General features: G+C 48.9%; 1 protein-coding gene across 1 annotated transcript; it reads left to right on the top strand.

The window, feature by feature from the left end:
* Window positions 1–579: 579 nt before the first annotated feature.
* LOC117888980 (trypsin-2-like) lies at window positions 580–3,280 on the top strand. The gene is made up of 5 exons (XM_034792777.1): window positions 580–637; window positions 883–1,039; window positions 1,174–1,433; window positions 2,615–2,751; window positions 2,944–3,280. Exons 1-5 carry the CDS (start codon window positions 580–582, stop codon window positions 3,091–3,093), a joined length of 762 nt encoding a protein of 253 aa, XP_034648668.1. The 3' UTR covers window positions 3,094–3,280.
* The last annotated feature ends 9,399 nt before the right edge of the window (window positions 3,281–12,679 follow it).

Here is a 12,679-nt window from a genome sequence, read left to right as displayed (position 1 = left end):
TGCCTACTCACCCCCTGCGGGCCACACAGTGAGCCCACGCGGGCCGCATGTTGTGCAGGCCTGCTTTACGTGCTGGCCGTCAGGCATCATCCCTCCGTGAAATCATACCCTTATTTCCCATCATCATCTAGTATCAATGCAGACAGTAAACGTAAAAGTCCCATGCAACATTATCAGGTTAAAAAAAGAACAGGAGTACTTGTGGCACCTTAGAGACTAACAAATTTATTAGAGCATAAGCTTTCGTGGACTACAGCCCACTTCTTCGGATGTAGTCCACGAAAGCTTATGCCACAAGTACTCCTGTTCTTCTTTTTGCGGATACAGACTAACACGGCTGTTACTCTGAAAATTATCAGGTTAATACTCCCTACTCCGTCACAGGGATTTATTCACCTTCTGCATTTTGCTCGTCTCGGGCAGGTGGAACAAAACTCAGCAGTTGCATTTTCTAGCTCCCACTTGCATGAGCCAAAGTTCTTGTCTTTAGTTTTCCACCACAGCAAGGAAATTAAAAAACAAACAAACAAACAAACAACTAAGGTGACAGCTACTGTCCGATCTCGCAGTCCAACCCACATGGGAAGCACCAGCCCGTCGGAGTTTGTATGGATCCGACTGCAGGATTGGGACCCTGGTTCCCATTAAAGCAACACTCTTGGTTTTAGGTTTTGGTAAAATCTCCCATTTACAAAATGTACCCCGGGGAAACTCAGCATGGTCACAGCAGCCACTGAGTTCAGTGACAGCCCATCAGACCCTGGGCCAGGCCAGATGAAAGGGGACAGGAATGAGCGTCCAGATCTTCCCCAGCGAGGCTGCATGCATCTCCTCTTGTTACCAGTTCACCCCTATAACCACACTAACGTTGTCTCCCCACAGCTGCTGCCCCACAGGGAGTAGACAAGATAATTGGGGGATACGAGTGCAGCCCCCATTCACAGCCCTGGCAGGTTTCCCTGAACACTGGGTACCATTTCTGTGGCGGATCCCTCATCGCGGACCAGTGGGTGCTGTCAGCTGCCCACTGCTGGTACTAGTAAGTGAGGAACTCACCGTCTGTGTGTGCTTGTCACTGTTGTTATCGCAGTCCCAGAAGGGTGGGAGCAGGCTGGGGCTAGGGAGGTTGTGGGGGATGTCCAGAGGGGCTCTGAGCCACTGTTCGTTTCCCAGCCCCGACTCCATGCAGGTGATCCTGGGAGACCACAACATCCAGGTCTTTGAACACACCGAGCACCTGATGCGCATCGAGACCATCGTGTTGCACCCCAGCTATGACGAGCAGACACTGGACCACGACATCATGCTCATCAAACTGGCCCACCGCATCCAGCCGGATGCCTACGTGCAACCCGTTCCCCTGCCGACCGCCTGCCCAGAGGTTGGGTCTCTCTGCATGGTGTCAGGATGGGGTAACATCCTCAGCGATGGCTGTGAGTTCCCTCTGTCTCGGGAGTCCCAGGCTACTCAGCACATCACACTCAGCTGTCTAATAATTATATGCGGATGACACAGCCCACACTGTGCAGATGTTCAGGAGGGGACAGTCCCTGTCCTGCCCAAAGACCCACTGCCCAGCTGTGTCTGTGCTTGGACTGAGGCTAGAGATAGGGACAGCAAACAGGGATTTTATACAAGCCTGACTCCCAGGTCCCCCCTGCTGTAGCCCTTTTAGGAGCACATTCCACTCCCAGAACTGGGACAGAATCTGAAGTGCTTCACTCAGAGCGTGCTGCCACCGTGTGCAACATTCAGGAGAGTAAAAAGAACAGGAGTACTTGTGGCACCTTAGAGACTAACAAATTTATTGTAGCATAAGCTTTCGTGGGCTACAGCCCACTTCATCAGATGCATGTAGTGGAAAATACAGAAGGAATATATATATATATATATATATATATATACACACACACACACACACACACGGAACATGAAACAATGGGTGTTACCATACACACTATAAGGAGAGTGATCAGTTAAGGTGAACTGTTGTCAGCAGGAGAGAAAAAAAACAAAACTGTTTGTAGTGGTAATGAAAGTGGCCCATTCCCAGCATTTGACAAGGAGATACAAGGAACTGTATCTCATAGTTTTACTTTGTGTAATGGCCCATCCACTCCCAAAGTAAAACTACTTCCCCATGCTTATCTTCCCCACGCCCCCCTACAGTTCCTTATATCTCCTTGTCAAGTGCTGGAAATGGGCCATTTTCATTACCACTACAAACAGTTTTTTTCCCCCCTCTCCTGCTGACAACAGCTCACCTTATCTGATCACTCTCCTTATAATGTGTATGGTAACACCCATTGTTTCATGTTCCCTGTGTGTGTGTGTGTGTGTGTGTATATATCTTCCTTCTGTATTTTCCACTACGTGCATCTGATGAAGTGAGCTGTAGCCCACGAAAGCTTATGCTACAATAAATGTGTCTCTAAGGTGCCACAAGTACTCCTGTTCTTTTTGAGAATACAGACTAACACGGCTACTACTCTGAAACCATTCCGGATAGTGATATAACTCAATGACTTACCGTCACTCCCCCTGAAGGAATATACCAGTGTGGTGTGGGAAGGAGGAGAATCCCTGGTAAGACCAATTCTTCTCTGCCTTTTAGTGCTAAGCGCCAAGAACCTGCAGTGTGTCGAAGTTCCCATTGTGAGCGACCAGGTGTGTGAGCGCTCCTACCCCGGGATGATCACCAGCACCATGATGTGCGCTGGGTACCTGGAAGGAGGCAAGGATGCATGCCAGGTGAAGGCTAACAGTCATGGTCCTGTCTGGGTCTTACAGCGACTCTAGCCCTTCTGCTAACACACCAGAGGTCAGGAGGGATCTGTCAATGCAGGCCCTGGGTGATGCATGCAGTACAAGGGACTGGAGGGATTCAGTGACTTTAACAGGCCATTAATTTGGTGGTATTGCTTTCCCTCCACTCACACACAGGGAGATGCTGGTGGACCTCTGGTCTGCAACGGGGAGTTGCAGGGCATCATGTCCTGGGGATTCGGCTGGGCCCAAAAGGATCACCCTAGCATCTACACCAAGATCTGCTCTCTGCTGTCCTGGATCAAGAGCACCATGGCTGCTAACTAGCTCAGACAGAACAACACTTTCCACTTGGGAACATGGACTCTCCTCACTCTGCTGGGCCAGGACCTGGGCACAAAACCGAACTCACATTCCATACACATGGTGAGACCATCTCAGTGCTGGGAGGGGCAATGCCACAGTAAGATGGAAAGAGGTGCAAGAGATGGCAATAAATCCAGCTGTCACCACATTAGTCTTGTCTGTGTCGTGCTCTGCGTCATAGCAACTAGCCATTGTTAGGTTTTATGGCCAGAAGAGACCTAGTCCGATCCCTGGAACAGCACAAGCCAGAGAATCTCTCCCAGCGACGCCTGCACTATAGGGAAATGTTCTGCCCTCTTTGTGCCCTTTTTTATTCAGTGCTTTACAAACAATCCCAAACCTGCAGTCAGATCCGACCGCACACAGGATCACCAGGGCCTGACCACACAGATCCCACTGCACACTCAGTGCCATGCAGTCACATCAGTAACTCACCCAGCACCACATGTTTGCACCTTCTGTATTAAAGGGCACTAGTTTAAAAGGGTGCTGGGTGCTAGGCACCGACCCCACCCCCAGACACTGCACACATTTACCCTGAAAGTTAAGTTTCAGAGTGGTAGCCGTGTTCGTCTGTATCAGCAAAAACAATGAGGAGTCCTTGTGGCACCTTCGAGACTAACACATTTATTTGGGCATAAGTTAAGTTCCTCTCCGCCAGCCAACATCTGAGTATTAAGGCTTTCAAGACAGATTGTGGAAACACAGGAATGGCCCATAGTGGGGTGGGGGTGCCTCTGTGCAGCACAGGACAATACTATTTTGGGTTTACCCTCCAGAGGGGGTGTGCACTTGAGTACTGGGTAATCCCCGAGCTGAGTCTTCCCAGGCAGAACTGATCTCAGTGTCTGTGTCTTTCTGCAGCTGGGCGTGTCCCTACCTGTGCGGCTGGAGGAGGCTGGAGGGCCTGGCTCAGCAGGACAGGGTGAGGGAGCCCAGGCTGGTGGAACAGGCGGGCTCAGTTGTACCCCAGTATATCAGGTGGCACCCCAGAAGGTGGGAGGCTACCCATCACAACAACAACATAAGAATGGCCATAATGGGTGCGACCGTGCCTCAGTGGGTCACAGCTGAGGATGCCAAATTCAGGATGGACTGCTGAGAAATAGGGCAGATACACCCCAAGACAGGTGGCTATTCCCCCCATAGGATAAACCAGCAACAAAAGTAAACTTCTGTTTCACCACACTGGCTAATAACAAGTCATAAAAGCAGTTTCCGTGGGCATCCCAGTCCTTGTATTACCACTGAAAACACTAGATTTAAAGGTGAGTGGTTCTTTACAACCAGACTCATTAAATAAAGCAGGGGTCGGCAACCTTTCAGAAGTGGTGTGCCGAGTCTTCATTTATTCACTCTAAATTAAGGTTTCGCGTGCCAGTCATACATTTTAATGTTTGTAGAAGGTCTCTTTCTATAAGTCTATAATATATAACTAAACTATTGTTGTATGTAAAGTAAATAAGGTTTTTAAAATGTTTTAGAAGCTTTATTTAAAATTAAATTAAAATGCAGAGCCCCCTGGACTGGTGGCCAGGACCTGGGCAGTGTGAGTGCCACTGAAAATCAGTTCGTGTGCCGCCTTCGGCACGCGTGCCATAGGTTGCCTACCCCTGAAATAAAGGTTCCTCTGATCCCAAAGGACCAGTCACACACACACAGGTCAATATATAACTTAGATCTTACCCCAAACTCACACTGATGCCAATCCTTTAGTATCTAAAATCTAAAGGTTCATTCATAAAATGAAAGAAAGAAAGGTAAGAGTAAAAATTGGTTAAAGAAATCAAATACATACAGTAATTGTGAAGTTCTTGGTTCAGGCTTGTAGCAGCGATGAAATAAACTGCTGGCTTAAGTCAAGTCTCTGGCTGCTTCCAAATCATTGGAAGGTCGTCAGTCCATTGGTTAGATGCTCCCATTAGTATAAGTTCATAGTCCAGAGGCTGGAGCAGGATAGAAGCAAAATGGAGGGGTTTCCAGGGCCATTGATCTCCTCTGCCATGTGGAGGGAAACCCATTGTTTGAAACAAAAACCTCAGCATTGCTAGCGAAGAATCACAGGTGACCAGATAGTGTTTTGAGTCACATGGACAAGTCACATGTTCATGCCCAGTTTTGCTCAGTCATTGCAGGAAGCCATTACCTATACTCCAGACGGCATGTTTACAGGCCAACCTGCCGTGGGACAGCTACCCGGTCCTAGAGAAAAGGCCAGGCTGATTGGGGAAGCAGCCTCAGCTGGGGCCATGCTCCAACCAGGCCACACCTGGCCCTGTTATAAGGGCTCAGGGAGGAACTGGGTCAGACAGTCTCTCTTTTGCTGTGGAGAGAGAAGGACCTGTTACCTGGGAGCTCAGGATACAGGGAATGGAGCAGGTCTGGGGAAAGGTAGGAGGCACTGCAGAGCTCCAGCCTGGTAAATCCCTGGGCTGTGGGCCTTGCTAAAGGCCAAAGCTGGCACAGGGGTTGCAGAGGTGTAGCCCGGGGATAGGCAGAGGCAGCTGGTCTGACCCCCTTGCCCATGATGAGTGGCCTTTACAGACTGTCATCTGCCCCAGAGAGTGGGGGCTAGATGATGACTGGCAGTAGCCACTGAGACAAGGTGGGTTTAGAGGGTTGGGGGTTCCCCTGGGAGGGGAGACCCAGGGTGTGGGGGTACTGCTGGGGCAGAGCCCTGAGGAAAAGGGTACTGGGGTCTGGGAGGGATATGGGGCTTGAAGCAGGTGAGACACCGGCCTGCAGAGGGTGCTCTGGAGCTGGAAAAGAGCTAATTCCCTGGATGACCAGCAGGAGGCACTGCACCGGTGAGTCTTCGCTTCGCTACACAGCCACTCCGTGTCGATGGGCGTCTCCCATGGTCCATTATGAGTTAAGTGCCCTTTTGATGGGCCACTCAATTTGAATAGTCCCTCAAAGATGTGCTGGCTAACTACCTTGTTAGTTACCCTAGGAGCAAACATTTGAAATACAGATATAGAGCAAATACTCATAACTTCAAATACAAAAAGATACATGTATACAGATAGCATAATCCTAACCTTTTCCTAGACATCCCACATGCCCCATTTTCTACAAGATTTGCTGAAAATCTATAATAGTGGTTACAACAATATCTACATAGTCATGACCATAATGGGTCAGACCAATGGATACATGATGTGACGGAGAGACTGCCGAGACTCATCAAGCCCTCGGATCGCTACCCCTTCCTGCTTCTCCATGTGGGCACCAATGATACTGCCAAGAATGACCTTGAGTGCATCACTACAGACTACGTGGCTCTGGGAAGAAGGATAAAGGAGTTTGAGATGCAAGTGGTGTTTTCGTCCATCCTCCCTGTGCAAGGAAAAGGCCTGGGTAGAGACCGTCGAATCGTGGAAGTCAACGAATGGCTACGCAGGTGGTGTCGGAGAGAAGGCTTTGGATTCTTCGACCATGGGATGGTGTTCCAAGAAGGAGTGCTAGGCAGAGACGGGCTCCACCTAACGAAGAGAGGGAAGAGCATCTTCGCAAGCAGGCTGGCCAACCTAATGAGGAGGGCTTTAAACTAGGTTCACCGGGGGAAAGAGACCAAAGCCCTGAGGTAAGTGGGGAAATGGGATCCTGGGAGGAAGCACAAGCAGGAGAGCGCAAGAGGGGAGGACTCTTGTCTCATACTGAGAAAGAGGGACGATCGATGAGTTATCTTAAGTGCCTATACACAAATGCAAGAAGCCTGGGAAACAAGCAGGGAGAACTGGAAGTCCTGGCACAGTCAGGGAACTATGATGCGATTGGAATAACGGAGACTTGGTGGGATAACTCACATGACTGAAGTACTGTCATGGATGGATATAAACTGTTCAGGAAGGACAGGCAGGGCAGAAAAGGTGGGGGAGTTGCGTTCTATATAAGAGAGGAGTATGACTGCTCAGAGCTCCGGTATGAAACTGCAGAAAAACCTGAGAGTCTCTGGATAAAGTTGAGAAGTGTGAGCAACAAGGGTGATGTCGTGGTCGGAGTCTGCTATAGACCACCAGACCAGGGGGGTGAGGTGGACACGGCTTTCTTCTGGCAACTAGCAGAAGTTGCTAGATCGCAGGCCCTGGTTCTCATGGGAGACTTAATCGCCCTGATATCTGCTGGGAGAGCAACACAGCAGTGCACAGACAATCCAGGAAGTTTTTGGAAAGTGTGGGGGACAATTTCCTGGTGCAAGTGCTGGAGGAACCAACTAGGGGCAGAGCTTTTCTTGACCTACTGCTCACAAACAGGGAAGAATTAGTAGGGGAAGCAAAAGTGGATGGGAACCTGGGAGGCAGTGACCATGAGATGGTCGAGTTCAGGATCCTGACACAAGGAAGAAAGGAGAGCAGCACAATACGGACCCTGGACTTCAGAAAAGCAGACTTTGACTCCCTCAGGGAACAGATGGGCAGGATCCCCTGGGAGAATAACATGAAGGGCAAAGGGGTCCAGGAGTGCTGGCTGTATTTTAAAGAATCCTTATTGCGGTTGCAGGTACAAACCATCCCAATGTGTAGAAAGAATAGTAAATATGGCAGGCGACCAGCTTGGCTAAACAGTGAAATCCTTACTGATCTTAAACGCAAAAAAGAAGCTTACAAGAAGTGGAAGATTGGACAAATGACCAGGGAGGAATAAAAAAATATTGCTCAGGCATGCAGGAGTGAAATCAGGAAGGCCAAATCACACTTGGAGTTGCAGCTAACTAGAGATGTTAAGAGTAACAAGAAGGGTTTCTTCAGGTATGTTAGCAACAAGAAGAAAGTCAAGGAAAGTGTGGGCCCCTTAATGAATGAGGGAGGCAACCTAGTGACCGAGGATGTGGAAAAAGCTAATGTACTCAATGATTTTTTTGCCTCTGTCTTCATGAACAAGGTCAGCTCCCAGACTGCTGCACTGGGCAGCACAATATGGGGAGAAGGTGACCAGCCCTCTGTGGAGAAAGAAGTGGTTCGGGACTATTTAGTAAAACTGGATGTGCACAAGTCCATGGGGCCGGATGCGCTGCATCCGAGGATGCTAAAGGATGTGGGAAAATAGAACCGGTTGGCCTTCCTTTTAATAGCCAGAGCTTTGAATCTGAAGGCCCCGAAATAAACCCTCTAGCAGAGATCTGTTCTGCTGACGGCCTTTATACAGAGTAGTACAGGCCTTAGCATGAGCAAGAATGAACAACACGGTTCTTTTTCCCCCCACTCCTCTGGTTATTACCCTTGACCGAGTCTGGCAGAGAACCGTGTTGTTCAGTCTTGCTCATGCTAAGGCCTGTACTACTCTGTATAAAGGCCGTCAGCATAACATATCTCTGCTAGAGGGTTTATTTCGGGGCCTTCAGATTCAAAGCTCTGGCTATTAAAAGGAAGGCCCCCCTGTTCTATTTGCCCACAAGGAGTTGGCGGATGAGATTGCAGAACCATTAGCCATTATTTTTGAAAACTCATGGCGATCAGGGGAGGTCCCGGATGACTGGAAAAAGGCTAATGTAATGCCCATCTTTAAAAAAGGGAAGAAGGAGGATCCGGGGAACTACAGGCCAGTCAGCCTCACCTCAGTCCCTGGAAAAATCATGGAGCAGGTCCTCAAGGAATCAATTATGAAACACTTAGAGGAGAGGAAAGTGATCAGGAACAGTCAGCATGGATTCACCAAGGGGAAGTCATGCCTGACTAATCTAATTGCCTTCTATGATGAGATAACTGGCTCTGTGGATGAGAGGAATGCAGTGGATGTGTTATTCCTTGACTTTAGCAAAGCTTTTGATACGGTCTCCCACAGTATTCTTGCCAGCAAGTTAAAGAAGTATGGGCTGGATGAATGGACTGTAAGGTGGATAGAAAGCTGGCTAGATCCTCGGGCTCAACGGGTAGTGATCAATCGCTCCATGTCTAGTTGGCAGCTGGTTTCAAGCAGAGTGCCCCAAGGGTCGGTCTTGAGGCCGGTTTTGTTTAATATCTTTAATGATCTGGAAGATGGTGTGGACTGCACTCTCAGCAAGTTTGCAGATGACACTAAACTAGGAGGCGTGGTAGATACACTAGAGGGTAGGGATCGGATACAGAGGGATCTAGACAAATTAGAGGATTGGGCCAAAAAAAACCTGATGTGGTTCAACAAGGACAAGTGCAGAGTCCTGCACTTAGGCCGGAAGAATCCCATGCACTGCTACAGACTAGGGACCGAATGGCTAGGTAGCAGTTCTGCAGAAAAGGACCTAGGGGTCACAGTGGACGAGAAGCTGGATATGAGTCAACAGTGTGCTCTTGTTGCCAAGAAGGCTAACCGCATTTTGGGCTGTATAAGTAGGGGCATTGCCAGTAGATCAAGGAATGTGATTGTTCCCCTTTATTCGACATTGGTGAGGCCTCATCTGGAATACTGTGTCCAGTTTTGGGCCCCACACTACAAGAAGGATGTGGAAAAATTGGAAAGAGTCCAGCGGAGGGCAACAAAAATGATTAGGGGTCTGGAGCACATGACTTATGAGGAGAGGCTGAGGGAACTGGGATTGTTTAGTCTCCAGAAGAGAAGAATGAGGGGGGATTTGATAGCTGCTTTCAACTACCTGAAGGGGGTTCCAAAGAGGATGGATCTAGACTGTTCTCAGTGGTAGCAGATAACAGAACAAGGAGCAATGGTCTCAAGTTGCAGTGGGGGAGGTCTAGGTTGGATATTAGGCAACACTATTTCACTAGGAGGGTGGTGAAGCACTGGAATGCGTTACCTAGGGAGGTGGTGGAATCTCCTTCCTTAGAAGTTTTTGAGGCCCGGCTTGACAAAGCCCTGGCTGGGATGATTTAGTTGGGAATTGGTCCTGCTTTGAGCAGGGGGTTGGACTAGATGACCTCCTGAGGTCCCTTCCAACCCTGATATTCTATGATTCTATGAATGGTCCACCTGGCCCAGTATCTTGTCTTCCGACAGTGGCCAGTGCCAGGTGCTTCAGAGGGAACGAACAGAACAGGCAATCAAGTGATCCATCCCATGTTGTTCAATCCCAGCTTCCGGCAATCAAAGGCTAGGGACACCCAGAGCATGGAGTTGCATCCCTGACCATCTCTGTTAATAGCCATTGATGGACCTATCCTCCAGGAGCTTATCTAATTCTTTTTTTGAACCCAGTTATACTTTTGGCCTGCACAACATCATCTGGTAACAAGTTCCTCTGGTTGACTGTGCATTGTGTGAAGAAGTACTTCCTTTTGCTTGTTTTAAACTTGCTGCCTATTAATTTCATTGAGTGACTCCTGGTTCTTGTGTTATGTGGAGTAAACAACACCTCCTTATTTGCTTTCTCCACACCATTTATCTATCATATTCCCCCATGAGTCATCTCTTTTTCCAAGCTGAAAAGTCCCTGTCTTTTTAATCTCTCATATGGAACCTGTTCCATACGTTTTCTCAATTTTGTTGCCCTTCTCTGTATCTCTTCCAATTCAAATCTTTTTTTCAGATGGGGTGACCAGAACTGCATGCAGTATTCAAGATGTGGGCCTATCATGGATTTAAATAGTGGCATTAGGACACTTTATATCTTATTATCTATCCCAGAGATCGGCAACCTTTGGCACATGGCCTGTCAAGGAAATCCTCTGGCAGGCCGGGATGGCTTGTCTACCTACAGCATTCACAGGATCGGCCGACCGCAGCTCCCACTGGCCATGGTTTGCCATTCCAGGCCAATGGGGGCTGCAGGAAGGGGCAGCCAGCACATCCCTTGGCCCGCATTGCTTCCCGCAGCCCCCATTGGCCTGAAACAGTGAACCGCGGACAGTGGGAGCTGCGATTGGCCGAACCTGCGGACGCTGTAGGTAAAGAAACCATCCTGGCCCGCCAGCGGATTTCACTAACAGGCCATGTGCCAAAAGTTGCCAATCCCTGATCTATCCCTTTCATAATGGTTCCTAACATTCTGTTAACCTTTTCAGATGCTTTTGCACACTGAGTGGATATTTTCAGAGAACTGTCCACAATGACTCCAAGATCTTTCTTGAGTGGTAACAGCTAATTTAGACTCCATTTTGTATGTATAGTTGGGATTGTTTTCCAACGTGCATTACTTTGCATTTATCAAAAGTGCAAACAACAAGATCAGGACAACCAAATCTCTGCTACCTCCCTGACTCAGGGCCAGCTCTAGGGCTGGATTTAGGGGCCGGTGACCCAGGCAACCACCTTGGTTACTGGGCTTGGGGGGATGTTGGGTTCAGGGTGCGGTTTTTGATGTTGGCAGCAAAAGGGGGAAACGACAGGGATAAATCATGCATGCAATTGTGCATCATAGTTGTGAAAGGAGTTACAAATGCAATAAAAAAATAAAGTATTCAAAAGTTTAACAAATGGGGGAGGGGCACCGAAAACACTTCTTGTCTGGGGCACTGTTTGGGCTAGGGCTGTCCACTGTTAGGTGAGCGCGAACCACAAACATCCTGAAGTGATTTGCAGTATTTGTCCTGGGTTTTTAAATGGTGCCCAGGCCATCACCTGTGTCCTTTTGCAATCTACTACTCAGCTGGCCATCCCTTTGGCGGTGAATTGTTGTTCCACTCAATCAACACACAGCTCGGCCCATGTGACATCCTCAGGGCCATGCAGGTAATTCTGGATGCAGCCCACAATGGTAAATAGGTTGAGAACCGCTGCACTAGCCTGGTTCCCCATCGCTGAACAGGGGGGCGGTGGGGGGAGGTCTGAGCACCTCAGTGAGTTTCATGCGTTTATTGCATGTCCCGTAGAGTTTAGCAATCATCCCACTCTGGTGTTTGCCCTCCTGGCCCCAGGCTTGGAATGTCCCCATTTAACACCAGTTAGAAACCCAATTAATCTGTGTCCTGAAAAGACCAAGACCCTGCAGACACATAACATTACTCATGTGAGTCAAACCCATTGTAGTCAATGGAGTTACTCACCTGCCCCTGCAAGCTCCCAGAGCTTTTAGCGTTGGATCATTTGCCAAAACGATTTCCATCCTTTTGTAGGGGCTGTGAGCGGTGAATGAGAAACACCCCCACCCCACTATGGGCCATTCCTGTGTTTCTACAATCTATCTTGAAAGCCTTAATACTCAGATGGGGGCTGGTGGAGAGGAACTTAACTCTCAGGGTATATGTATGCAGTGTCTGGGGGTCGGTGCCTAGCACCCAGCCCCGACACCCTTTTAAACCCGTGCCCTTTAATACAAAAGGCGCAAACATGCGGCGCTGGGTGAGTTACTGATGTGACTGCGTGGCACTGAGTGTGCAGTGGGATCTGCGTGGTCAGGCCCTGGTGACCCTGTGTACATTCGGATCTGACTGCAGGTTTGGGGATTGTTTGAGAAGCACTGAATAAAAAAGGGGCACCAAGAGGGCAGAACATTTCCCTACAGTGCAGGAGTCGCTGGGAGAGATTCTCTGGCTTGTGCTGTTCCAGGGCTCGGACTAGGTCTCTTCTGGCCTTAAAACACTAGTTGCTATGTTAATTATTATTAATTAGCTGAGTCTGTAATCGTTAGGACCCGGAGCACAACACACACAGAAATAACTTGTTGCGGCAGCTGGAT

Source organism: Trachemys scripta, chromosome 16 (assembly GCF_013100865.1).
Source record: "Trachemys scripta elegans isolate TJP31775 chromosome 16, CAS_Tse_1.0, whole genome shotgun sequence".
Lineage (NCBI taxonomy): Eukaryota > Metazoa > Chordata > Testudines > Emydidae > Trachemys > Trachemys scripta.
Note: the sequence above shows the minus strand (reverse complement) of the source record. Positions and strands in the feature narration are given on the sequence as shown.

Excerpts from the sequence above, each read along its gene's own strand:
- LOC117888980 (XM_034792777.1), top strand. The coding sequence starts at position 580 with ATGGGAAGCACCAGCCCGTCGGAGTTTGTATGGATCCGACTGCAGGAT. Across the intron at positions 1,040-1,173 it reads GCTGCCCACTGCTGGTACTA|CCCCGACTCCATGCAGGTGA; the intron begins GTAAGTGAGGAA and ends TTCGTTTCCCAG. Across the intron at positions 1,434-2,614 it reads TAACATCCTCAGCGATGGCT|TGCTAAGCGCCAAGAACCTG; the intron begins GTGAGTTCCCTC and ends TCTGCCTTTTAG.